Here is a 26187-nt window from a genome sequence, read left to right on the forward strand (position 1 = left end):
AGATTACTATTACTATAAGTTAAGATTATATATAAATGGTCACAGGTCAAGCAGTAGTTGTTTGGACCAAAAAGGAGCGACCAGGGACGCCGTTCTATCGTCCACTCGCCTTCTTTTATGGGGAAAAAAAATAATGAAACAAATTGTAGAAAATAAATTTACCAACAAAATTATTACATTGGACCAACAAAAAAAAAAGTCCACTAAACTTCGTCAACAAATATTTTATTACCATCGCATTCATTAATTGACATATAGTTAGGACATATCAAGAAAATTACAAAATCACATGAAAGAATAAATAACGAGCTCTGTACAGTACATATCTTACGGCTTAAGCTAATGTAGAAAAAAACATCAGATAAATAATCAAAGAATATGGGTTGGTTTACAAATTAAGCAAGTAACATTTAACATAATCAAATATCAGGCCACGCTGGCAGATGTAGCGGCGGCGAGAAGCCACTGAAGGAGGTCAGCAAGGCGAAACGCGATGGCGGTGGAGGAAACGGGAACGCTGACGAGGAGGATGAGAAGCGTTGCGATGGCTACGGTGGGGCGAGAGTTCATGAGGAAGCTCTGAAGGAGACCAACGGAGTCGCAGATAACAGAGTCGTAGCTGCTGTAGAAACGTTTCTCCCAATCCATCCAGTGAGAAGGAGGCTCGTAGTTACGCTCAACCATCTTCGTCTCGTGTATGCGTTTCCTAAGAACGATCATGTTCTCGTCCACCAACCTCCCTCCTCCGTAGTAGTAATGGTCTTTTCCTGAAGACGCCCCAGCAGAGACGCTCATCATCTTCATCTTCTTATTGGAAGTCGTAGTTCTCCGTGATGATGATAACACCAATGGGTGGAAACGGAGTGGTGAAACCGAAGCTAGCGAAGAAAGCAGTGTAGCCTCCATTGTATGTACGTAACTATGAAATTGATTGTTGTGTTATGATTTTGATTGGAATGTGTTGTTGGTTGGAGAAGATGATGGACAGTTGGAAATGGTATTTATAACCGAATCATCTATATTAACAATAATTAAACAATTTTTATATTAACAAAAAAAAAGTATATTAAAGTACATCCATTAATTAATATATTTATTTATTTAATTATAACTGGTGTGGGGTTGTATATGATTTATGATTAAGCGCGTTGCCATCCTCTCAATTTGATTAATTGGAACCACTTGCCTGCCTTCTCCTTCACGTCATTTTCATTTTCGTATCATTTGGATTTCGGTGATGCTACTAAAATCTGCTTACATTACACGTTTTTTTTACTAGTCACCATCAAATTAAAATCAACCAACTTGTGTTATATTATCTTTTGATTTGATTCGGTTCTGCTTTATATGTATGTTTTCTTTGGCGGTGTTTCCATTCCATTCTTGTTTTGTACTCTCATTTTTCTGCTCTGATCCAGCTCGAAAATGTTGAATTTTCAATTGATATACTATATGCATATTTTTGACCTAGTTGTTGTTAATGATATGATACATATCCCCTGCTTCCGGAATTGAGACACTTCAAATTTTAGATTTTATCTGTACATTCTCGTTCGATGATTTAGAATAATGTCCAATCAAATAAGATATGGTAATGATAAAAGAAAGATGGTGATGACGATGCATTGACAAGGTTTGTACAATTGATATGCATTGTGAAAACTTCATACGGTACGTTAGCTTAATTTGATGATAGCTTGTTGGATTGGGAGACACGGGAATAGGAAAGTGATGTGAAATTGAGAAGAGAACCCCTCTCCATTAACAAATAATAGCACATGATGAATTGATGTATATGTACCCCAAAAATGCATATAGCGACTCTTCCCTACAACCATATTAATAAAAATATAACTCTCTAGAATCTAGAATATTATATCCATTTATTTATAACAGATTTGACCTTCCCATTTGTTTATGTAATTGCACCTGAAAAGGCGTACAAGTCGGTGCCCTACTTTTCAATCCTGCGCTTAATATTGGATGTTTTATTAGTACACAAGTCGAAGCTTCTATTTGTCTTCGTTTTGGTCTTCTTTAGTTTGTTAAAAAAATATACTACTACATACTTGTTGGCAACGTAAAGGGTACGAGAATGTTTGAACCGGACGCCACGTCCACTCATCATGAATCAGATGGGTGTTTGACTTTCTCCCAATGGGCGGCTTATATATATATATACTATTATTATCGTAATTCAATTCTTTAGTTAGTGAATTAATTGGGTTATTAGTATAATCAAAATAAATCTTTAAGTTGAATTTGGTTGAATGGGAATCTTCAGACGTCGGTCCTGACGTTACCAGTATCGAATTTGAATTTTCAGCTAATGTTCAGTGTAGTATATACTACGTTCTTTCCTCCTTCACATTTTTTTGTTTTGTTTGAAAGTCACCGCAAAGGACCTTTTCTTCACCTAAAATCTATACTAAATTATGAATATTAGTGCCAAAACCTTGTTTTTTTTTTTTTAATATATATATTTATTGTGGATAGAACAAGAGATTTGAAGAAGCCTAAAGAAACGGAGATGGGTCTTACATCGGGTTTAAGACATAGAGAGGTAAGAGGAGCAACTCTTTTATTCAAATCCCTCTATTCTCTCTCACTTGCTACCTGCTGGAGGATGGAGATGAATCCATAATCACCACAATGCTCAATTTACTAACTGTAATAAGCTATCACGAATGTGTAGTATGTATACATTGATCTTTCTCTTTCACCTTTTTAGTTATTATGCCTGTTTTGTTCTTAGTATGTTCTTTTCAATGATTATTAGTAGGCAACTACAATTTTACAAACCTTCGAGGACAAAGGGACGGATTTCGTCAAGCTCATCTGAGTCCGATGTTTTACTTTGCTCGTCAAGTGGCTGCTTGAGATCATCTTCAGGCTCCTCCTCCCCTTGATCAACCTCTGCTTCATCCAGCTGCACTCTTGGATTCTCAGTATCTCCATTGTCAAAAAGAAGCTCAAGCTTTTGATACTTTGGCTTGTTTTTCTCCAGGAGAAGGTACGTGGCGCTATACCAGAACATCAGAATCCGGCTTTGAGCTGCTATCGTCTCCCTTATCTGTCTTCCTCCAAACGACAGTCTCTCTAATGCCTGCAGCAAACACGTAAACTCCGATGACCTCAAAGACAAGGACAATGAAACTGATATAAACTCGTTGTTACCTGTTCTCCAGTTTGGACGTCAAATGAGTTCTGATGATCGAACTTGAGGCCGCTGAATTCGTTGATGGAAAGTCCCTGGAAGGCCCTGAACAAAGAAGAATGGATGCTAAGAGTAAATAGAGTAGTTATATACGCGAGAGGGTTATCATTTCTGTATAGTAATTTATGTTGAGGTGATTCACCATCTGATCAATGAAGCACGAGGAATCCAACGGAAGATGATTGGGGTGTTGTCTGCATTGACATAGTAACCTCCAAACACGATGAAAACTGTCATGAGAGATGGTCCCACAGCCATTGCAGCTTCTGTGCTTGGAACCATAGCTCCAACAGTTAGACCCATTGCAGAAGCAGCAAAAGACTCCACAGTCACTATCCCACAAAACTTTCCAAATCTGCCAAGAAAATTGTTTGTTAGGGACATTGCTGTCATGTCATGTACATCTCTCAAGAGTTCATTGGTTGGTCAAGTACACGGGGAAAACCCAAGAATGGCTTATCAGTGCCATGCAGGTTAGGGACCACCTGGCCACAGGAACAGCAAAAGATCGGAATCATAGGAATTACCTTGACAAAGAGGGATTTAGGCGAGCCATGGGGTATAGTACAGCACCAAACATCAAAGGAAATGCAGCTCCAATGGGAATCTCAGCTATTGTCTTGGAGAGCAGGTAAGGGCCTAAAGAATAAGACCCTTTGGACCGTTCTCTATCCACAATGGCACGCTCTTTAGGAAAGACACCAACTGTCTTTGTGAGAGCTGCCATTGCCGTGTTTATTGCAGCAACCTGAAGTATACAACATATATCATTGCTTAGTATATATATAAAAGCTACGCTTACTAAATATTGCTTCAAACAACACAAATAAGAGAGATGTATATAGCAAAAGAAAAAATGTGCTAGACCTGAAGCAAACCCATTCTGTCCTGAATTGACGTCTGAGACTTCCCCATTCTCCAGAAAACGGACCCAAATATCAGAGCAGATGCAACAGACATTCTTGCACGAACTTTGTTTGTTGGCCCATCTCGAGAAGCCTATGGAGTCATATGAAGAAATATATCAGAAAAACTGTCAAGTTTTACTTTGAAGTCTAGAGAAAACATGTTATAGAAAGAGTTCTTTAAATCATGCATAGATAGGAGCATACCTGCATCCATGCACGCTTAAGCAGCAAAAAGAACTGCCTCCACCAACCATCTTTTCTCTCAACAATGGCTTTTCTGCGAGGTTTCATGCTGTTCTTTGTTTCATCTTTAATGCCGAGGGGAGTGGCATAAAGAACCGATGATGAACGCTGAGAGAACGCATCAACAAGAGCATGTACTCTCTTCTGCGAAGAGTAGACACTCTCTGAAGAACTGTAGTCAACTGATATAAGATCAGCAAGAAACTCAGCCGGGTTTACGTGCTCTGGGCAAAGGAACCTGCTCATGGATCAGAGGAACAATTTTCAGATGACGATCCTAAAGCACTTGCTTGATATATTAAAAGGAAGCGTTCAGAAAAAACAACCCGAAGTTCCCGAAATATGACAGAGGTTCTTTCCCTGCAGGGCCAGCATAGACTAAAGCTCCTTCCGTAAGTAACACAATGTCGTCAAATTTAGCGTACACGGAACCTCTAGGCTGGTGTATGGAGCAGATGACAGTGTGTCCATCCTGTGCAAGCTTTTGCAATGTCTCCATCACTTTCTCAGCCTGGAAGGCGTCAAGCCCTGAAGACCACATAGAATATTTCATCAGTTTTTAAACCCAACCCATCAAAATGATTAGAATCAGACACGAGCAGGAATCTACCAGTTGTGGGTTCATCAGCAAATATGACAGAGGGACTAGCGATCAATTCACAAGCAAGTGACAGCCGCTTCTTTTCTCCACCGCTGATCCCACGGACTTTTGCATCGCCAACACATGAATCTGCACAGCTGACCTTTTGGAGAGAAACAAAGAATAATCAAGAAACAAATTCCAAGATTGTCAATTCACCACCAGATTATCTAGAAAATGCAGAGATGAATGGAAACCTCACCAGACCAAGTTTGAGCAGGAGGTTGTTCACATACTCGTCCCTTTCCTCAGAAGAAGAGATCTCCGGAAGCTGAAGCTCGGTTGCGAAAGAAAGTGTTTCCCTGACAGTCAACTGCGAAAAAAAGAGATCCTCCTGTCTCACAAAGGCAAGCCTGCCATTGCAAGAAACTCCGTCAAACAAAAAAAGATAAGAATGAACACAACTATAAGACTTGTATAACACAGAAAAAAGACCTACTTATAAGCCCTGCTAGAGCTGGATTTGCCATTGACCTCCAAGAGACCAGACAAATGCAAACGTGGTGATGAACCAAGCTGTCCAGCAAGAACATTGAGCAATGTTGTCTTCCCAGATCCAGAAGGACCCATAATCGCTAGCAACCTCCCTGGTTTTGCTTCTCCAGAGACATTTTTCAACAAGAACCGCACCTGAGAGAGTCACATACATAGTAATCAAAGCAAGTATGATTCATTCAGCTAAAAAGATCAATACAACATCGAAATGGATATACATCATGTTCAAATTGCAAGAGTTCGAAAGACTCATATCAGCGCGTCTTCGAAACATGCAAAAAAAAAAAGGAGGAAGAAATGTGCTCACCGATTTGGAGGACTTATCGGAGAGAGAGCAGGTGATGTTCCTCCAACGGATTGTCACCGGGCGAATTTTACCCGGAGAAGAATCACCACCGTCTTCCGCCTCAGCGTAATCATCGTCAGCTTCGTTTTCAGGAAGGAGAGCGATGCCGGGTCCAGCGAAGAGGCGGACCAACAGAGCGGCGGCCACCGCGGCCAGCGCCCGGCCAACTCCATTCCCTCCGATGCCAGAAACAGCGTCGACTATGGATTTCCCGCCAAAAGGCGCCATAATATGTAATATGTTTCGCTGTATCAGTGTAGTGTCGTCTTCTCCTTGGAACCTCCGGTGAGGTAAAGCTTCAACGCCGTACGAAGCAAATAGTAACAAGTAAGAACCAACCAAGAGGCTAGGCTCCAAAACAAACATTATCTCTTCCCCTTAATTATTTAACCTTTGTTTAAATTTTAATTTTCCCTTAATTAATTTACCATTTGTGTCCCTTGACTCGTCATCATTTTAGAGACTAATCACCACGACGGAGTGAGTTGACCATTGAGATTGGCTCGATTTTAGACACGTGTGCATTCCATGATAAGATACTTATTATTAAAAGCTTAAAATACAAACAAACCACAGTCAAAAATAGATAGAGACTACGACAATTTTTCAAGGATGGTTAAAAAAGCTTATGACAACAACTCTGGTTTGGGTCATTGAGGCTCGATCTGCCATAAACGAACTGCAGCATCTTCCCCGGAACTTGCTACTGTGCATTCATCGACGAAGCCAACTGCGTTCACTCCGCCAAGATGAGCGTTTCTTGCAGTTATGCGACTCGAAGCTGGCTTGTCCACTTCGTATACAATGACGCAAGTGTCTATGGACCCAGTGGCCACCATCCTGTTGTTTGGTGACCATGCCAAGCAGTTTATACGAGCCGTGTGGAACAACATGTTGTTTAGCTTCACCTGCAAATCCAAAACACCGCCGCACTACCAGATTAGTGTGCGTTTAAGCATATGATTAACCATATAAGAGACACAAGAACGCCTCTAATCCCGTCACCTGTTTGGTCTCGCGATCCCAGACTACAGCTTCGCGGTTGGCGTCACCAGAAGCAAACATTGTTAAGTCAGGAAAGTAACGTATCACTGTCAAAGCACCCCTGTGCTTCTCAAGCACTGCTTCTTCTTTGAGGCTGTTGTCCTCTGAGACTGAGTAAATGTGTAACTTCCCGTCTTGCCCTCCTACTATCGCTTCTCTCCCATCAGGTGAGATCACAGAGGCTGCTACCGCAAAACCCAGATCGATCTTGTTCAAAATGCTCAGACCATTCAGCAATGCAACTCCAGAATCAAACGAGACTAATGTTGTGGGTTCAGGCGAATCAACGGCTATGCTTATGTCCAAAGGCTGATGGCCTATATCTACATGTTCTGCAGCTCCAAATTCGTTGCCAGTTAATGGAATTCTCCACACCTGTCAAGAATTGAAGAAGTCATACTCGATGATGTAACCGACTTCAACAACGATCCAAACTCAAATCCCATTAAAGAAAGACATGCATTTTGAGATCATAACTTTTTTTACCTTGTTATCAAACCCGGTTAAGAAAAGGCCAGATTCAGTAGCCGCTAAGCGCTTGATTTTGGTGTTATCTTTCATTTGTAGCTTGCAACAGTACCCAACCCCTTGTAACCATTTAACAATGAGACCATCATAGCTGCAAGACAGAATCGTCTTCTGGTCTGTCCCGAGAATAGCCAGAGATGTGACGTTCTTTATATGTCCTGAAAAGAGCAAGGGAGGCTTATCCATATCATCAGCAGAGTACAAGGACATGGTACCGCCAAGAGACACTATAATGAGATGATCGTTCTGCCAAAGACATCCCACAAGCATGTCTTCTGCTCCACCAGATTCCATGAACGTCAATGTCTTAATCACAGACCCAACAGTTCCGTCTTCAGCTACCTCCCATACCTTGGCAGACTTATCAGCAGAGACCGTGAGCACCTAAAAAAAACTCATCAATGTCAGTAAAATTGCAAATAGAGAGTTTGGCAACACATTGACGACATCCCTAATAACATTACCCGTTTGCTGTCGGGGCTCCAGCTAACAGCGTAGATGCTGCCTTTGTGGCCATCTTCGGAGGCCAATTCTCCAATTTTATCTCCAGTCTTGCCATCGTAAATCATACCCTTCTTGTCGGAGCTTACAGTAATGAATTTAGTACCGTCAGGTGAATATCTGATGCAGTTGACGAAGTTGGAATGCTCCCTGTGAAGCACAGATGTATTATTACAATTAGTCAAGAATACAAACATAAGAGTTGATTATCCGAGATTATATGATAGATTGAGGAAAAGAAATGTCCTGCCTGTGGGAAGAGTGAAACTTAAAAGGTGGACCGTCGTAAAAGTTAACCAAGAAGTCTTCCCCGCAAGTGGCGATTCTGAAAGGTCGCGTTGGCTTGAAGGTACAACTCAGGACCCTACGAGAATGGCCATCAAAATCTCCCATTGTATTCCCTGAGTCCCATCTATACAACAAACGCATACTGATCAAGCCTCTATAGATAGTTCCAGATAATCTAATCAAAGAAAACCTCATGGAACCTAACTAGCCAAATTTCCAAGGAAACGCATACAATTCGAAATTGAATCTAGAAATCAGCGAAGAGGAACTCACGCGAAGGATCGAACAAGCGATTTGCCCTTTCCATCGCCGGAAGCGACAATACGAAGGCCATCGAAGGACCATTGGAGATCATCGATGCGACCAGCGAGGACTCTGAACTCGTTCTTCAACACGAAACCGTTGTGCGTTCCCCAAACGCGAACCGTACCAGAGACATCAGCGGAAGCGATCCACTCGCCGTTGGGAGAGTAGCGAGCGACGGTAACGGCATAGCCGTGTTCTCCGTAAACCTGTACGTCTTGAGGTTGGCGGAGGCTACGAATGAAGACGGAGCGGCCGTTGCAGTAGAGAATGGAGTCGGATTTGGGGTCGCCGGAGATAAGAATACCCCTGCCTCGTTCGGTGGAGGGAACGCAAGGGAAGGTTTCGAGCAGTTTCGCCATCGTCGAATTGGTAGAAGAGAGGGAGGACAAGGGAATGCGTGCGTCATCTCTTCTTCTTCTTCTTGAGAGAGTTTAGGAGAAAAAAGAAAAACAATGGCGGAAATTAAGGATTGAGGATTTTGAACGATTCTGTCTCACTTGGCGGAAGGAGAGAGAGAGAGAGATTACCAACTATGGAATCGGAAATGAAATTGTAACGGGCCTGTGAAAACCCATTTATTAATCCCAACCAATCTATTAAACAGGCCTGTGAAAACCCATTTAATAAATCCATTTCCGACCCGAGGAACTCGATCGATATAAAGCAGTCACAGCACAACTTGAATGGTTCCAATCGTAAATTGTAAAGCACACAGGGGAATTAAACTTAAGTTAAGCTGCGATTTTTCAAGGACGGAGAAGTCCTCCGCCACTATAGTACGGGTTCATCGTTGATATTGGTTTCCACGACACAATATATATATATATAGATCAGATCCTTCTCTCCCGAATTGGAGTTCTGATTCAATCGCTGATTCGGATTCGCCGATTCGGTTCCGACGAGACACAAATAGGCCCAATTTTAACATCCATCCTAGCGAACTTACTTTTTGCGTCACAGAGCTAGCACCGGTATATATGTAGTTAGTGAGTTTTTATTTTTATTTTCATACGCGAATATGAATATAGGGATCCTTTTTTACTTACTCGGGAGAAAGAATCAGAGATTTTCCTAACAATCTCAAAAATCTCTTGTGAAGTTTAGAGAAGGGGCAGCCATGGTGTGGTGTAACCATTGTGCGAAGAATGTTCCCGGAATTCGCCCCTTCGACGGTGGTTTGTAAGTATTTTGGATTTTAGATTTGAGGGTTTCTTTGCTTGCTTGCTAGTTCCGAGTTTTGTTTGTTTGTACTTGTAGGGCATGTGATTTATGTGGGAGGATATTGGAAAATTTCAATTTTTCTACTGATGTTACCTTCGTTAAGAATGCGGCTGGACAGGTACACCTGCGTATACATATTCTCAAAGAAAGCTCTGCTCTTATTCTTTAGACCTAGAAAGACGTATGTGTGGTAATGTGGTCAATAGGATGCAATATTATTAGAGGAGGGATGTGAGACTATTATTATTAGTATAGATTGTCAAAATCTCTTCTAGGATAGGATGTTGTATTGTATGACAAGTTAGACTCGTGTCTACTGATAGTAAATTAGATATACCAATACTTTTCGGTCAGGCTGTTATGGTGCCAGATTATATATACTATACTACCCGAGAGAGAGTACTGCAAAACATGAAACACCACCTTAATTGGCTACAAATCATTAGAAATATATGAATAATAGAGATTAATAGACAACGGATTTTCGTTCATAAATCTTTCTTTTCAGTGATATCTAGAGAGTTGTTTCTCTCTCTAGGATGCTTATCTCTTTTTGGTTTTCATTCCCTTTTGCGTTTCTTTGAAATTATTTATTTCTGTGTCTACAGAGCCAAGCGTCAGGTAACATAGTGAGGAGTGTTCAGAGTGGGATTTCAATCTCACGTGAAAGGAGATTGAGAATAGGTATAGTAAAGACTTTCTTCTGTTCACTGCTGGCCTGGCCTAAATAGTACTGCCACTGATACATGATCAAGCTAGTCTTCAGCTTACATTTATGTTCGATTTGATCTTACCACTTGCACACATTCACTGCTGGCTCATCTCTTAGCCTTAACTCCTTATTCTGTACTGTATTTCACATCCTGCCAAACTTGAGGCCATCCTTTGTTTTGCTCTGACAAAGACATGCTTACCTTTTTTGTTTTGGCAGCTAAAGATGAGTTAAGGAATTTGAAAGATGCCTTGGGAATTGGTGATGAAAAAGATTATTTGATTGATACGGCTGCCAAATTCTTTGAAGTATGTTTAGGTTTTTACATATCCTCTGAATATTATTTATTAGTCAATCTGTCAGGATTCTGTCTAACTTTGTATTTATCTTCTGAAGATGGCACTTCACCAAAACTTCACTAAAGGGCGCAGAACTGAACTTGTACAGTCTTCCTGTCTCTACTTGACTTGCAGGACTTGCAGGTTAGAATCTTAGTAAAATCCTACTTACAATTTCTTTCCCAAGTTATATCATGCTGATGAGTTATGATGTTACGGGTGATGCCTTATTTCGCTGTGTATATGTTAACTAAAATACTTTCTTTTACTTGGTAGGACAGAGAAAATTCCGTTACTTCTTATTGATTTTTCAAGCTACCTTCGAGTTAGCGTGTAAGATGAGTTGTTTTCATTCATTCATTCATTCCCATACTACTTTTCTCTTCTTTATTTGATAGCCTAATTAGCATGCCTGTTAAGACTACTGCATGCAGAGTCGAGTAATGCTGGTATATATTGCTTTCATGTCTAGTTACGAGTTAGGTTCTGTCTACTTGCAACTCTGCGAATTGCTGTACCTTGTGGAAAACAGGAACTATGAGGAGCTTGTTGATCCTTCAATCTACATTCCTCGATTCGTAAACAGTACGTATGTCGTCTTTTTGGCTCCCATTCCTTTTCTTTATCTATCGGGTTGATGATGCACAACATTCTATTTTTTTTTATATGTATTTTAGTTGGTGTGTGTGAACATATCAGTCCAAATACAAACAGTTATATCAAATCCTTGTTTCATTATACACTTGCAGGCTTATTGAAAGGTGCAAACAATATTCCAAAAAATTTCTTGAAAACGGTTACAAGCATTATATCTAGTATGAAGAGAGATTGGATGCAGGTACGATTTTTATTGTTACAAGGATAGTTTCCTACATGTTCTTTTGTCTTTAGAGTTATTTATTATTATGGCTTGTGTTAATGTTGGCCAACTATTTATTGGCTTTGCAGACCGGCCGGAAACCAAGTGGAATATGTGGAGCAGCAATTTACATAGCTGCACTTTCTCATGGTATCACGTGCTCTAGGGCAGATATTGTAAGAATATGATCTTTTAAGCCTCTTTTTTAAAGAATATTGTATTGTTATAAAGATGAGAGAGCAAGGAGATGTTTCGATTTGATGTGTGTGTTTCTAAATATTTTTCAGGCAAAAACGGTGCATATGTGTGAAGCGACAATAACCAAAAGATTGAATGAGTTTGCTAATACCGAGGCTGCAAGTTTAACTGTGAGTTGCAGGATTATGTTACAAATCGTTCTAGTTGTAGAGTTATACGCTAGTTAGTTGTTGTCAAAAAAAATTTTTTTGCCTTGTTGATTTTATGCTGATCCTTTTTCAATTGTTTGTACATGCTTGTCTAGGTTGATGAGCTTGATAAAAGCGAAAACATATTGCGTAAACAAACTTATACCCCAAGATCAAATTCTGACGAAGGAGTAGTAAACTGTAAACATAAAGATTTAAAACCTTTTGGTTATGGATTATGTAAGGACTGTCACGATGATGTAAGTCTCCGGGCTTGTCTCTTTCCATTTTTATTTTATGGTTATGCAACTGGCGACAAATTAATGGCTCCGGTCGAGAGTTGACAATCAGAAATAACTTTTCCGGCAGTTCATTAAAATTTCTGGTGGAGTTGTTGGTGGGTTGGATCCTCCTGCTTTCCAGCGAGCAGAGAAAGAGAGAATGGAAAAAGCAGCTAGAGAAGAAAACGAGGGAGGAATTGGTACGATGAACAACTATGGAAATAGATTAGAGTTTTTTTCTTTTTTTTTGCTATTGTTTGAGCCTTTGAGAATTTTTTTTTGTGGTATGTCTCAGAGAAAAGTGAAAGTGAAACAGATTGGGATGCTGAAGCTTCGGATGAATCAGGCAATCTTTCCTATCTCGATGGTGATGATGAGGTGGGCAATACTTTTCCTTGTGTTGTATTAGATTCTAAGTAGAATGTTTTAACCTGGAAAGATGGAACATGAAATGGAAAAATTCTTTTCACTCTATCTCGGTCTGTTTTCCTTACAACATTTTAACTTTACATTTGATGATTTGATATTTCACTGTGTCCCAGGTGGATGGCTGTTTTCTCAATGAGGACGAAATACTCTTCAAGAAGACCATGTTTGAGTTAGAAAACGGACCATATCTTAGGGTATATATCATCTATCTTCTCTTGTATTCCTTCTGAGTTGTTATAAAGATAAGAATCTTACCAAATTATATTGTTTTCTAGGAACAAGCAGCTAAGAAGGCAGCTAGTGAAGCTGCGAGCAATGCTAATTTCCCAGAATACGCAGATGTGGCTAAATCTAGAAAGGTGCTCTCGATTTGAAAGTTTGCAATTATTATGTTCATGCTTTATATCAAGTATTTGACTTATGGAAAATATTATGATGTCCATTAATGACCTATATGGTTTCTCTCAATCAAACTCTTGTTCTCTTTTCTCTCTTGATATAGGAAAAGCGACAAAAACGTGCTGAGGAAGCAAAGAACGCGCCTCCACCAGCTACAGCCGCGGAAGCAGTTCGAAGAACACTTGAGAGGAAGGTAAAACTATGCATCTTCTTTGATGCCTTTAATAATTAGAAGCGGAGTATTGTGATGTAACCAAGTTTATTCAGCAATTACCATCTGCGAAATTAAACCCTGAAACCGGAACATATCTAATAATACATAGCTCTGAAGAAAACTTTTTGGAGTGTGTTTCTTCCTCTTTCTGACTTGAGTCTTGACTCGTCGTCTCTTACAGAGACTTAGTAGTAGGTGTATCAACTACGATGCTTTAGACGAGCTCTTTGATACTTTCGTAAGTTTATTATCCTCTCTTCTTGTTTCCTTAGTTCTCTCATCACTTTCAGGTCTTTATTTAGAATTTTGTTCTTGTTTCTTCTTCATTTCAGCCAGTTGAGAAGTCACAGAAGAAATCGAAAACCGAGACAGTTACAGAGAAGAACAAGGAAGAGCATGAGACTGTTGAAGATGAAGAAGATGAAGAAGATGAAGAAGATGACGCAGCACCATACGAGATGAACACAGATGAAAAATTCTATGAAGACGAAGTGGAAGAGGAAGAGGATGGTTATGATTTTGGATTGTACTAATGATACTTTATCGTATATATTTTGATTCATTTTTCTTACTAAAACATACGTCGCATTCTATCGGACTTAAATCAAAATGGAAATATTACAACGGGAGTAACTCAAATCGTTATGTGGTCGACAAAATTTAGCATTGAAAACATAAGAACACCCAGACGATGATGTCTCAATATTCTTGCAGCAAGTTGAGAAATTTGAAATAGAAATCGAGCTAATTAAGCTTTTAAGAACTGGAGAATTCCATTCACAAAACTATAAAGTTATTATTACATAATATTAGTTTACTAGTTTTTCAGTTGAGACCAGAGAAAATAACAGCAAACATATATATCATAACAGAATCATAATAAACACTCATCAGACAAATGCATTGCCTGACTGACTACATAAGTAGAGTGAGTCATCAGACACATTCTTTCTTACAGTTATGCGACTCGAAGCTGGCTTGTAACCTTCGTATACAATGACGCAAGTGTGGACCCAGTGGCAACCATCCTGTTGTTTGGTGACCATGCCAAGCAGTTTATACGAGCCGTGTGGAACAACATGTTGTTTAGCTTCACCTGCAAACCCAAAACACCGCACTACCAGATTAGCGTGCTTTTAAGCATATGACATCCCTAATAACAATACCCGTTTGTTTTCGGGGCTCCAGGCTCAGCTAAACAGCGTCTATGATCAACATTTCTAATTTTGACTCAGCTGAGTTGTACCGGGTTTTTTTGGTCCGGTTTGACATTTTTTCGGTTATTTCGTTGCTGGTTTGACCATAGCTTAAATCTCAATTAGCTTTTCCTATTTATGTGAATTTTGTGCCCTTTAATTTTTAATTCCTGTGTGAGTGCGTCATTAACTGATTTTTTTTTTTCCACACTAAACTTTGAAGCGTTATCTAGGTAGGTGTTTCATTTTTTTTTTTTTTTAATACAATGTGAAGTTGTATTACCAAAATGGAACAAATTTAACTATAAAAGCTTTAGGGGCAAGGAGCTTCTACGGCGAAGAGAGAATTAAAAAGCCAAATTTAAACTAAACCATACTATAAAACTAGTAGATGAAAAAGACTTATGAATGGGCAAACCATTGAGATAAGAGTCTTCCATTTCCATAAACAATTCACACAAATTGATGTATAAGTCGGTTTCTTTCTTTGTCATACAACTGGTTGAGTAGCAATCCATCTTTTTCAGGTTGTCCAATGGTTTACTTAATGAGGTTGTCGTCATGGTTTGTTCTTTTCATTTTGTATTTGATCATTCTAAAAATGTAAGAATAATTTAGTGGCGCCGTACCATTTGCTAACTAGTTCGCTTCTCCTCACCTGGTCTAAGTGTATGCATAGTCACATTTAAAGCAAGAGAGCTCTCTAATTTAGACAAATGATCAAAATCGATCATTTTCAACGTGCAAAGCTCAAAATGTGTATTTTCCGTAACAACAGCTGCTCTCCTAAAACAGCCTAGCTAGGAAATGATATACATCATATGAGTTACTTAGTTCTGTTCTCGGCGACTCGGCCTCTCTAGTCTTTTGTTTGTAACAATAAGGAAATCTCTCTTAAGCATCCTCCTTACTACATGATATCCAACATATATAGTTGCTTGCTTATCAAGGAAACACACTCCAGGTCAACACCACATATTTGTTGGTTATTCTTCTTTTTTCATCTCTCTTAATTAGTTAATTACGAGGAAATATCCAGCTATATATGTTGCGAGAGTGATGTCGGTTCATGTCAAGCTCAGGTGCTTACGAAAGTCGAGCAGCGGAAGTAGTATGATTCCTAGAAACCATGGTTAAATTTTTGTTCAGTTACGTCCAAGATGGTTATTGTTGAGAATCGCAGACCCCGATTCACCTCTGTAGTGAACCGCAGACCATGACTCTGCCCCTACTCCTCTTCTACTTCACAGATCAGTTTGCATAACATAAACATAACACAGAGATTTAAAGAGTTCCCCTCATGCAGAGGATACATCTCGTGTGGGAACCTTCTCCCACAAACATCCACTATCAATCAACCAAGGTTTACACACAATGTTACATATACAAGCATAGAGAACTAACAACTACAGAGAACCTGAAGAAGAAAACACATAATAGATCTAGCTTTTCTTCTTCTCCTCTCTCTGTCTCTGGTTCAGCTCTCCCCTCCATGTATAACCCATAAACACCTCCATAACCCCAAAGAAGCAGCTCTACCTTCGTCTCTCATCAGAGTGTCCTGAAGACACCTTAAACCTAGACAAGGTTATGTCCGACTCTCAGCCCTTCGACCCCAGCCGAGCTTCTGCTCTTTTATCATGGTTCTGCGCACAGCTTCAAGCTCCATGTACAACACCCTGCGCATGCTCTCTGCACTGCGCCCTGCGTCTCTGCGTCTGCCATGCACAGCGCCCTGCGCTGTGCCCTACAGCCGTCACCAATGTACCTCCAGCTTCTTTAGTGCGTGCTCTGCGGCTTTCTTCAGCATACATGTTTCTTCAACCCTAGTTTCCCTTTTATAGTGAAACCCTAGAGCTTATGTCGGTTTAGTCCTGCAGGCCACACAACACGGATCCTGTATGGGCTTCACACCAATAAAGGCCAAGTTCTTGGTTCATACCAAATAAGCCCATATGAAGCAAATATTTACAACAAACTCCACCTTTTGCTTCATTTGGTCCAACTCACAAAATCCCCTTTGTGTTGATTCTTTCCTGAAAAGAAAAACAAAGCTTGTCTTCTCCTGTAGAACCTGCAACTCCCAATGATCCTTATCTTTTGTCCACCTTAGGAATTTTTAACTTCATCTTCAGAAACTTAAAGAGATTTGCGACTCTCCTTCAAGCTTCCTTCTTCTGATGACTGTAATCCCACTTGCAGACGAACTCTGTTGAGAATCGCAGACCCCGATTCACCTCTGTAGTGAACCGCAGACCGCGTCTCTGCCCCTACTCCTCTTCTACTTCACAGATCAGTTTGCATAACATAAACATAACACAGAGATTTAACGAGTTCCCCTCATGCAGAGGGTACATCCACTATCAATCAACCAAGGTTTTACATAGTATTACATAGGCCTGGGCCTTTTACCCGTATCCGATTACCCGAACCGTATCCGATCCGAAAAACTCGGATACGGATATACCCCGAACTGAAGACAATAACCGAATGGTTATTGATTTATCAATCCGTCGGACATCGGACCGGATCGGATAAAATCCGAAACCCGAAGAACAACCGAACTCATCCGATCCCCATTTCCTTTTCTCTCGAGATCCTCCGATATACACTCCGATATACATCGATCTCCATTTCCCTTATCTCTCGCGATCCATACACCGGTATGATTGTATCCATGATCTTCTTCCCTTATCTCTCGCGACTCTCTACATATAAAGGCAAAACCCTTTCCATGGAATCCCTAATACAATTCTCGTGGCCCCAGTCTTCTCCGTCAAAGGCATCAAGAAATCGATATCAGTAAGTCTAAGTTATTCTATTATTCTTCTTTTTCCTTGAGAGGAATTCAAGTTGTTGAGCGTGATTTTGATTTTGTGTGAAATATGTATGTTAGTTGCTTGATTTTGTGTTTCAATTTGCTTGATTCTTAACTCCTAAATTAGATTAGCTAATGGTTTGCTCGATCCCGATTTTGAGTATTATAGTTCTCAGCTCCACAATTAGAAACAAAGTTATGATCCGTATAAGTTTATTTTTCAAGTTATGATCCGATAGACACAAAATTTTGAGTAGTGTGAATGATAAGTATGATCCGTATAAGTCACAAGTGAGTATTATTGTTTTCTTCTCCATTTACAAACAAAGTTCATGCTTCTTTTAAGTTAGTTTTCAAGTTATGATCCGATAGAAAGAATTTTTTTTTTTGAGTAGTGTGAATGATACTTATGATCCGTATAAGTCACAAGTGAGTATTATTGTTTTCTTCTCCATTTACAAACAAAGTTCATGCTTCTTTTAAGTTAGTTTTCAAGTTATGATCCGATAGAAAGAAATTTTTTTTTTGAGTAGTGTGAATGATACTTATGATCCGTATAAGTCACAAGTGAGTATTATTGTTTTCTTCTCCATTTACAAACAAAGTTCATGCTTCTTTTAAGTTAGTTTTCAAGTTATGATCCGATAGAAAGAATTTTTTTTTTTGAGTAGTGTGAATGATAAGTATGATCCGTATATGTCTTGTACGCAATCCCGATTCTTAGTAGTGACTAGTGAGTATTATTGTTTTCTTGTCCAGTTAGAAACACAGTTGATGCTTCGTTTAAGTTGGTTTTCATGTTTAGATAGAAACAAAATTCATATGCTTCGTATAAGTTGGTTTATTAACTTGCATTCTTTTTATTTTTAGATGGATTCCTCAACATTTGCAGACAACATTGACAAGGAGAAAGCTGACCCAAATTTGATACCTGAGAGTGGAAACAAAAGGAAAGATGGTCCAGCAGATGGTGGAGGCTCAACACAACCGGACCAACCAAAGAGAAAGCCGAGTACAAGATCTACTGTCTGGGGACATTTCACAAGATTTGATGACAATGTTAAGCGATGTAAGTGTAATTACTGCCACAAGTCTTACGGTTGTGATTCAAAGTCAGGGACTTCTCACTTGAAGGCTCATATGGAGAGCTGCAAGCATTTTCAAGCATGGAAGCAGAAACAATCACAGACTGTGATTAACAGTCAGGGACAGCTTCAGAGTGGAAAAGTTACTGAAGAAGTGTTCAGGGAGGCTTCAAATGAGATGATTGTGCTGTCAGAGCTGCCACTTGCTTTCATTGAAAGCATCGGTTGGAAGCATTTCTGCAACAGAGTCAACCTCTACAAGCCACATTCGAGAAGAACAGCTACAAAGGCCATTGTTAGAATGTATGTGGAGATGAAAGCAAGTCTGCGAACTTGGATTGTTGCTAGTAAGCCAAGAGTCTCTTTGACAACTGACATTTGGGTTGCTAAAGCTACAGGTTCTAGTTACATGGTGATTACAGCACACTTTATTGATGTTTCTTGGCGATTGAGGAAGCTGATTATTGGGTTTAAGTACATTACCGATCACAAAGGAGCAACAATATCACGAGTTCTTCTTGACTGTTTGGCTGAGTGGGGCATAGAGAAGATTTTAACTGTGACAGTCGACAATGCAACTGCAAATACTTCTGCTTTGAAGAAATTTCAGGAGGCATTCAGCTTAAGGAACAGTGAAGCATTTGTTTTAAATGGAGAGAGTATGCATATGAGGTGTTGTGCTCACATAATCAATTTGATTGTTAGGGACGGTTTGCATGAGTTGAGTGAAAATGTGACAGCCATACGCAATGCAGTTCAGTATGTGAGGTCTTCTACTTCAAGATGTGATTCCTTTGAGCAGAAAGTTGTCACTGGGAAGATGACTAGAGGGAGTTTACCAGTGGACATCAAAACAAGGTGGAATTCGACATACTTAATGTTGTCAAGAGCTATTGATTTTAGATTGGCATTTGATAGAATGGAGGCGGAGGACAAGATGTACAATGACTACTTCAATGAGGTCGAGAATGGGAAGAAAAAGATTGGGCCGCCTACAAGGGCTGATTGGAGTGCTGTAGAAAGGTTAGTGAGATTTCTAATCATATTCTACAATTCTACTTTGGTTGTGTCTGCTTCAACCTCAGTTGCTTCTTCTAAGTGCTATGGAGAGATAGTAACTATAGAGAGGAATTTAATGTCACTTAGCAATAGTATTGATACTGATTTGAAATCAAAAGCCGATGCTATGTTGTTGAAATTCGAGAAGTACTGGGATGGAATGAGAAACATCAATGTTTTTCTGATTGTTGCAAGTGTGTTTGATCCACGCAAGAAAATGCAATTTGCGAAGATGTGCTTTGACAAGCTTTATGGGAAAGATACAACTGATTCTAAGGAGATGAGTGATAGAATCACCACTTTTCTGACATCTCTGTTTAAGGAGTATAGCAGTCGTCTTCAGAAAGTACCAAGTGGTCAATCATCACAGTCCACTCAGACATCAACTTCTGTTAGCCAAGGTGAGTCCACTGATTTAATGTCTGATAGTATGGGGGCGTATGAGAGGATGGACTTTGCTTATAAGGAGTTGGTTGATGAGATTGGGGTTGATGATGGTAGGGATGAGTTGGATGTGTATTTGAATGAAAAAGTGGAAAATCCTAGAACTATTGTTGGTTCCGAGTGGGATGTGTTGTCTTGGTGGAGGCTCAACTGTGGTAGGTATCCAGTTTTATCAGAAATAGCTAGGGATGTTCTTGCAATGCAGGTTTCATCAGTTGCATCTGAAAGTGCATTTAGTACTAGTGGGAGGGTCATAGAGCCACACAGAAGTTGCTTAACACATTATATGGTGGAAGTTTTGATATGCTTGCAGCAGTGGATGAAGAATGAGAATCACTTTGGTGAGAAAGCAATTGTTACAAATGCACAATTGCTTGCAGACATTGAACTGCTTGATAAACTTGAGAAAGGTATGCCCAAACCTACTTACTTCATCCTTAGTAGTTATTTGTTTTTAAAACCGTCACTTATCAATTGCTATTTTTCTTTCTTTTCAGACTTTGAAGGTGAAGACTTAAACTAGAAGACTTGCATAAACACATCACTCGGATGTAATGTAAATGTTTAAGGATGCTTACACTGGTTTTTAACTAAGATTTTGTTACACTGGTTTTTAACTAAGAATTTGTTACTTTGGTGTATTAGGGGCATGAAGAAGTCGAAGTATGGGACTAAGAAGCTTGAGGAGGTCGTTGTTGGTGGCTTGCATTGGAGGTTGTTATTGCAAGATCATCTTTTATCTTTCTATTTATCTTTGTTCTTTAGCATGGTGCTCTACTTTGGTTTTGAAATTTACGATGGTGATTTACCTTTTTAGGATGTTATTGCCTTATAGGTTTGGTTTTCAAATTTTTAAGCTGTTATCGACATTCACATGGTTTCAATTTAAGATGTTATGAATTCTTTAAGATGTTATTGCTTTTTTTCCCCCAAGTCGGATGTTATTGCTTTAAGATGTTGCTTTATTAAAAATTTCAAACAACATCTAAAATAATAATCGGGTCTGAAATATCCGAAAACAATATCCGATACAAGAAAAATCCGACCCGAAATCCGATCCGAAGTTTATAAATTATCCGTATGGATATTAGAATCAATATCCAAATTATCCGAAATCCGAATAACCCGATCCGAAACCGACCCGACATCCGAACAATTATGCCTAATAATCCGTATGGATATTAGAATCAATATCCAAATTATCCGAAATCCAAATTACCCGACCCGAAACCGACCCGATGTCCGAACGCCCAGGGCTAGTATTACATATACAAGCTTAGAGAACTAACAACTACAGAGAACCTGAGGAAGAAAACACATAATAGATCTAGCTTTTCTTCTTCCTCTTTCTCTGTCTCTGGTTCAGCTCTCCTCTCCATGTATAACCCATAAACACCTCCATAACCCCAAAGAAGCAGCTCCACCTTCGTCTCTCATCAGAGTGTCCTGAAGACACCTTAAACCTAGACAAGGTTATGTCCGACTCTCAGCCCTTTGACCTCAGCCGAGCTTCTGCTCCTTTATCATGGTTCTGCGCACAGCTTCAAGCTCCATGTACGACGCCCTGCGCATGCTTTCTGCACTGCGCCCTGCGTCTCTGCGTCTGCCATGCATAGCGCCCTGCGCTGTGCCCTACAACCTTCACCAATGTACCTCCAGCTTCTTTAGTGCGTGCTCTGCGGCTTTCTTCAGCATACATGTTTCTTCAACCCTAGTTTCCCTTTTATAGTGAAACCCTAGAGCTTATGTCGGTTTAGTCCTGCAGGCCACACAACACGGATCCTGTATGGGCTTCACACCAATAGAGGCCCAGTTCTTGGTTCAGACCAAATAAGCCCATATGAAGCAAACATTTACAACAAACTCCGACCACTGAACCCGACAACTGAAGAAACCCTTACAACCTTGTTTCTTGATAATCAATACAGAACACAACCAACCGTTTAATGTTCCTTTGTGTTCTTCAATGCCATCCTCTATTGCTCTGAAATTCCAGCACCTATCAAATCTTTAGACTGTCATGATTGTCCCTATGTTCGAACTTTCTGAAATTTCAGTTTGCAAAGCAATACAGCTTCACCTTGTTCTTGACAGCTTCTCTGAATAGCTTATGATGCTCTTCAGCTGTCCCAACAAGTTCGTGTCACTCCTTACACGAATCATCTTCTTCAACCTTGTTTCTCCTGGTCTTAGAAACACTTATGAAGACCTTTACTCGATTCTCCTGTTCCTCACAACAGCTCCACCTAGAACCAGAACTTCTAATTCACCCGCAAGTAACACCTTGCTTGCTTATGGAACCTTGATCTTGAAACTTTTAGAACTAGTAAAACCTGAGACATCAACCTCTCAGAACACGATTACAACAATCACACAACCTCTTTCATGGTTTCTGATAAATACCACAGACCTGTTATCATGATTGTATATCATCTGTATCCGTCTGCAACCTGATTCACTTGGTCGACCTTTGATTCCCCTCATGTGCACTGAGCTTGAACCAAACTTCCTTGAATCTCATGCAGAACACATGAATCATACATGCTTCAATCCTGAAACAATCTCTGATTCATCATGTAAACAATCTCAACCCAATGCATTACTCTTGAGATTGAGTTTACATCCCATCTGTTTAACCAATTGATTCTTGAATCCAGCTTGTACGATCTGACAGTACAACCTCCTGTTCAACCACATGTTAAAAACAGATGTCCGACCAACAGCTTAAAAACCTCTGCTAGTCTCCTTGTAACAGCCTTTAGTGCTTCACTCTAGAATCCCTGAAGCCACACCCACTATTAACATAACCCTGCAATAGTTCTTCACGTTTGCAGACCTTACCAAGAAGAACCTTGGTACCAGCATCATACCTTTTCTCACCATTCATCAATACAACTTGACATGTCTTTACCATTGATGAATCCTCACTTAACCTTCGTGTAAGTGACTCTCCTGAGAAAACTTAATGATGTTGCTAGACCCACTAGTCTTCTACTAGTCTTGTCTATCATAACCTGCATCTTTAACCACCAGAGATCTACTTGAATCCTCCCCTTATACTCACATGCTTCCTTATTAAGTGTCAACAAACACTTAAACTTCCTACAAGTGATACCTTCAGAAGATTCATCCACCAGATCATCTCTGTAGATGCAAACAGGCGAACCAAAACTTTTCTGTTCCTGATTCTCTTCTCAATGCAAAACCTAACCCCAGTCACCTTCCGCCAGCCTTGTAGATTCTTGCACTTACTTGCAAACTCTTGCACAGTCCTGCAACGTCTACAAAAGTCTTCCAGAGATTTTAAGTCACCTTGAAGAACCAACTCCACCTTGACAAATAAAATCGCATTGGCTGCAACTTCGACTCTTGGTACTCTTCTGCATTCCCATTCTCTATAGACCTACCTTGATTGTAGTCCTTTCAAATCTCTAACAACCTGATCCATTCTTGAGACTTCACCATTCACCCAACACCTCTCAAATCTGACCACTTCAACACAAATTGCCTGGTCAATCTTCATACTCATTTGAATCTTCGACACAACTAGCTGACCTAACAACCCTCTTAGACAGATTTACCTTTGAAGGCGTCCCTTAGGAAATTTGTGACTCCAATAATTGTACCTTCAACCAATTTCTGAACACCACTACACAGACTTTCAACAACCGAAAACTGACTTTTCAATAGTTGAAGACGTCTACATCCTTGCGTTCTCCTAGCGTCTAGATTCCATAAACTGAAACAGCTTTGAGTATTCAGAAGCTTCAAAACAGAACATCACATGTACCTTGTGACCGCAGCGGAAAACTGAACTCCTGTTTTGATAAATTTTGAGCCTTATGGATGATGCTTCAATTCCTTCTTCACAGCCATGTGCAAATCACCTTCACACATCCATCCATGAACCTGAATCATATTCTGCAGATAACTCCACCTTAAACCAACCCCATAATTGATTCAACCTTCGAGTCTTCTACAACAGTCTCCGGATCCTCCTTGTATGCTTTTAGCGTCATGCCTGAGTCTGTGAATTCCTGAGCCTGTGCTCTGATACCACTTGTTGAGAATTGCAGACCCTAATTCACCTCTGTAGTGAACCGCAGACCGCGACTCTGCCCCTACTCCTCTTCTACTTCACAGATCAGTTTGCATAACATAAACATAACACAGAGATTTAAAGAGTTCCCCTCATGCAGAGGGTACATCTCGTGTGGGAACCTTCTCCCACAAACGTCCACTATCAATCAACCAAGGTTTACACACAGTGTTACATATAAAAGCATAGAGAACTAACAACTACAGAGAACCTAAAGAAGAAAACACATAATAGATCTAGCTTTTCTTCTTCTCCTCTCTCTGTCTCTGGTTCAGCTCTCCCCTCCATGTATAACCCATAAACACCTCCATAACCCCAAAGAAGCAGCTCTACCTTCGTCTCTCATCAGAGTGTCCTGAAGACACCTTAAACCTAGACAAGGTTATGTCCGACTCTCTGCCCTTCGACCCCAGCCGAGCTTCTGCTCCTTTGTCATGGTTCTGCGCACAGCTTCAAGCTCCATGTACGACACCCTGCGCATGCTCTCTGCACTGCGCCCTGCGTCCTGCGTCTCTGTGTCTGCCATGCACAGCGTCCTGCGCTGTGCCCTACAGCCGTCACCAATGTACCTCCAGCTTCTTTAGTGCGTGCTCTGCGGCTTTCTTCAGCATACATGTTTCTTCAACCCTAGTTTCCCTTTTATAGTGAAACCCTAGAGCTTATGTCGGTTTAGTCCTGTAGGCCACACAACACAGATCCTATATGGGCTTCACACCAATAAAGGCCCAGTTCTTGGTTCAGACCAAATAAGCCCATATGAAGCAAACATTTACAACAGTTATGATCTATGCTTTTAACTATCATCAAAGAATATTGTCCTGGAACAAAAGGTCACCCAAGATGATTTCTAAACCAGGTCAAATAGAACAAAAGAAAAAAATTTGATGGGGTAAATGTGTTATTTTTTTTCTCAAGAACAATTAGGGAAATTGAAAAATTTACCCAGGTCATGTGACCTACCTTCCTTGTTTATACCTAGGTCCACCCATACGAACAGAACATATAAAGTGTCCTTTCTGCCAAGCTTTCACAGAACATACGTTACAATTATTTTTTGGATATTGGTTTAAAACTTTTGATATTCGAATTACCGTAATTAATGAAATGAATTTAAACACTTTTCGCCTAAGAATAAAAATAAAAACTCCTAATACAGTATTTGAAGCAGCTTAACTTAGAAAATGAATAACATCTTTCGTCTACCTACGAAATATCTATTTATATATATTGGATGATGCACGTGTAAACAGTCCTGCGTGTAAATAATGTGTATTAATTAGTATAGCTGATTAATTTGAACCACGATGTACGTACGTATCCATATATCAGCAATTATAAAATAATCTTTATACTACTAAACTAGATATACACCGCAGAGCTATATTTTTTGTTTAAAAAAGCAATATAGAATTTATTTATTAAATTAATTATATATGTAAATAATATATTTTGTATTTTTTAAATCTACTATATTATGTAGTGTATAGCTTCCATTATCAAATGTAGTGGTGTATTATATAGTTAGGATATCTTTATTGTTCATTAAATTTAATTTAGTCAATAAATATACTTTTTGTGATTTTTTTTTTCATTTACAATGTAGAGATAATAATATTACATAATATATTCTATTTTTATAATTATACGAGTATACTATAATTTGATTTTGTAATTTTTGTTGTTTTATCTCTATATCATTTAATTTGTAACTTTTGTAGTTTTATTTCTATATCATTTAACACTTTTGTATTTATAGTTGTGCAAGTCGATTAAAATGGTGGAGTATTTTTTTGTAAAGTCTTTTTAAATCAAGAAGTTTAATCGGAAATCTAGGATATTATTATTGTCTATGGTTAATCAATTGTGTTTAATATTTAGTACTGTTTTTTAGAAAATGGATTAATTAAATATAAAATATTTAATGCTAATGGATGTTGGGCAGATACTTTTGGAAATTTGAATAGGAGAAAATTTTCTTCAATTAGATTCTGAATTTGATATTATTTAAAATAAAAAATAATTGTAAAATTTAATGTCAATGGCATGATTGTAAATATGTTTGAACTTGAGGATTTATTTCATAAATGTCTCCAAAAATGTATATATAGATTACTAATACGTATATAAACTA

General features: G+C 39.3%; 4 protein-coding genes across 9 annotated transcripts; 1 reads left to right on the plus strand and 3 right to left on the minus strand.

Moving 5' to 3' along the window:
* Positions 1–209: 209 nt before the first annotated feature.
* On the minus strand, positions 210–1001 carry LOC104710036 (uncharacterized). Its single transcript, XM_010426568.3, has one exon. The coding sequence runs from the start codon at positions 904–906 to the stop codon at positions 427–429; it is 480 nt and encodes a 159-aa protein (XP_010424870.1). The 5' UTR covers positions 907–1001; the 3' UTR covers positions 210–426.
* A 1458-nt stretch (positions 1002–2459) lies between these two features.
* On the minus strand, positions 2460–6275 carry LOC104710039 (ABC transporter G family member 7). 3 transcript variants are annotated; one of them, XM_010426574.3, is made up of 12 exons: positions 5811–6275; positions 5448–5638; positions 5211–5361; positions 4979–5111; positions 4695–4896; positions 4330–4606; positions 4085–4216; positions 3745–3965; positions 3360–3572; positions 3178–3262; positions 2803–3106; positions 2460–2616 (listed from the first exon to the last, which is right to left on the minus strand). In XM_010426574.3, the coding sequence occupies exons 1-12, from the start codon at positions 6213–6215 to the stop codon at positions 2606–2608; spliced, it is 2325 nt and encodes a 774-aa protein (XP_010424876.2). In that variant the 5' UTR covers positions 6216–6275; the 3' UTR covers positions 2460–2605. The 3 variants fall into 3 exon arrangements, with proteins under 3 accessions (XP_010424876.2, XP_010424875.2, XP_087322433.1); XM_010426573.2 differs by having other exon boundaries at positions 2460–2619; XM_087466307.1 differs by lacking the exon at positions 2460–2616 and having other exon boundaries at positions 2642–3106; positions 5811–6236.
* A 98-nt stretch (positions 6276–6373) lies between these two features.
* Positions 6374–9018, minus strand: LOC104710038 (actin-interacting protein 1-1-like). Its single transcript, XM_010426572.3, has 6 exons — positions 8484–9018; positions 8173–8334; positions 7886–8072; positions 7380–7805; positions 6855–7268; positions 6374–6757 (listed from the first exon to the last, which is right to left on the minus strand). The coding sequence occupies exons 1-6, from the start codon at positions 8873–8875 to the stop codon at positions 6500–6502; spliced, it is 1839 nt and encodes a 612-aa protein (XP_010424874.2). The 5' UTR covers positions 8876–9018; the 3' UTR covers positions 6374–6499.
* A 182-nt stretch (positions 9019–9200) lies between these two features.
* Positions 9201–13994, plus strand: LOC104710037 (transcription factor IIIB 60 kDa subunit). Of its 4 annotated transcripts, none has more exons than XM_010426569.3 (19): positions 9201–9487; positions 9616–9695; positions 9774–9855; positions 10346–10421; positions 10669–10757; positions 10846–10931; positions 11064–11120; positions 11260–11372; positions 11537–11625; positions 11736–11822; positions 11934–12014; positions 12149–12292; positions 12402–12513; positions 12609–12691; positions 12856–12936; positions 13018–13101; positions 13245–13334; positions 13537–13593; positions 13688–13994. In XM_010426569.3, exons 2-19 carry the CDS (start codon positions 9634–9636, stop codon positions 13886–13888), a joined length of 1674 nt encoding a protein of 557 aa, XP_010424871.1. In that variant the 5' UTR covers positions 9201–9487; positions 9616–9633; the 3' UTR covers positions 13889–13994. The 4 variants fall into 4 exon arrangements, with proteins under 4 accessions (XP_010424871.1, XP_010424872.1, XP_010424873.1 ...); XM_010426570.3 differs by having other exon boundaries at positions 9621–9695; XM_010426571.3 differs by having other exon boundaries at positions 9206–9502.
* Positions 13995–26187: the final 12193 nt, after the last annotated feature.

This window comes from Camelina sativa, chromosome 9 (genome assembly GCF_030686135.1).
Source record: "Camelina sativa cultivar CO46 ecotype springtype chromosome 9, ASM3068613v1".
NCBI classification, from domain to species: domain Eukaryota; kingdom Viridiplantae; phylum Streptophyta; class Magnoliopsida; order Brassicales; family Brassicaceae; genus Camelina; species Camelina sativa.

What these genes read in the sequence shown, in the direction of transcription:
- LOC104710037 (XM_010426569.3), top strand. Translation starts at nt 9,634, where the DNA reads ATGGTGTGGTGTAACCATTGTGCGAAGAATGTTCCCGGAATTCGCCCC. An exon ending in TGAAAGGAGATTGAGAATAG is followed by an intron (nt 10,422 to 10,668) that starts GTATAGTAAAGA and finishes TTGTTTTGGCAG; the next exon opens with CTAAAGATGAGTTAAGGAAT. An exon ending in AGAAAACGAGGGAGGAATTG is followed by an intron (nt 12,514 to 12,608) that starts GTACGATGAACA and finishes GGTATGTCTCAG; the next exon opens with AGAAAAGTGAAAGTGAAACA.
- LOC104710036 (XM_010426568.3), bottom strand. Translation starts at nt 906, where the DNA reads ATGGAGGCTACACTGCTTTCTTCGCTAGCTTCGGTTTCACCACTCCGT.
- LOC104710038 (XM_010426572.3), bottom strand. Translation starts at nt 8,875, where the DNA reads ATGGCGAAACTGCTCGAAACCTTCCCTTGCGTTCCCTCCACCGAACGA. An exon ending in TCGCTTGTTCGATCCTTCGC is followed by an intron (nt 8,335 to 8,483) that starts GTGAGTTCCTCT and finishes TTTGTTGTATAG; the next exon opens with ATGGGACTCAGGGAATACAA. An exon ending in AAGTTTCACTCTTCCCACAG is followed by an intron (nt 8,073 to 8,172) that starts GCAGGACATTTC and finishes TGTGCTTCACAG; the next exon opens with GGAGCATTCCAACTTCGTCA.
- LOC104710039 (XM_010426573.2), bottom strand. Translation starts at nt 6,215, where the DNA reads ATGTTTGTTTTGGAGCCTAGCCTCTTGGTTGGTTCTTACTTGTTACTA. An exon ending in TCCTGCTCAAACTTGGTCTG is followed by an intron (nt 5,112 to 5,210) that starts GTGAGGTTTCCA and finishes TCTCTCCAAAAG; the next exon opens with GTCAGCTGTGCAGATTCATG. An exon ending in TGCTGATGAACCCACAACTG is followed by an intron (nt 4,897 to 4,978) that starts GTAGATTCCTGC and finishes TGTGGTCTTCAG; the next exon opens with GGCTTGACGCCTTCCAGGCT.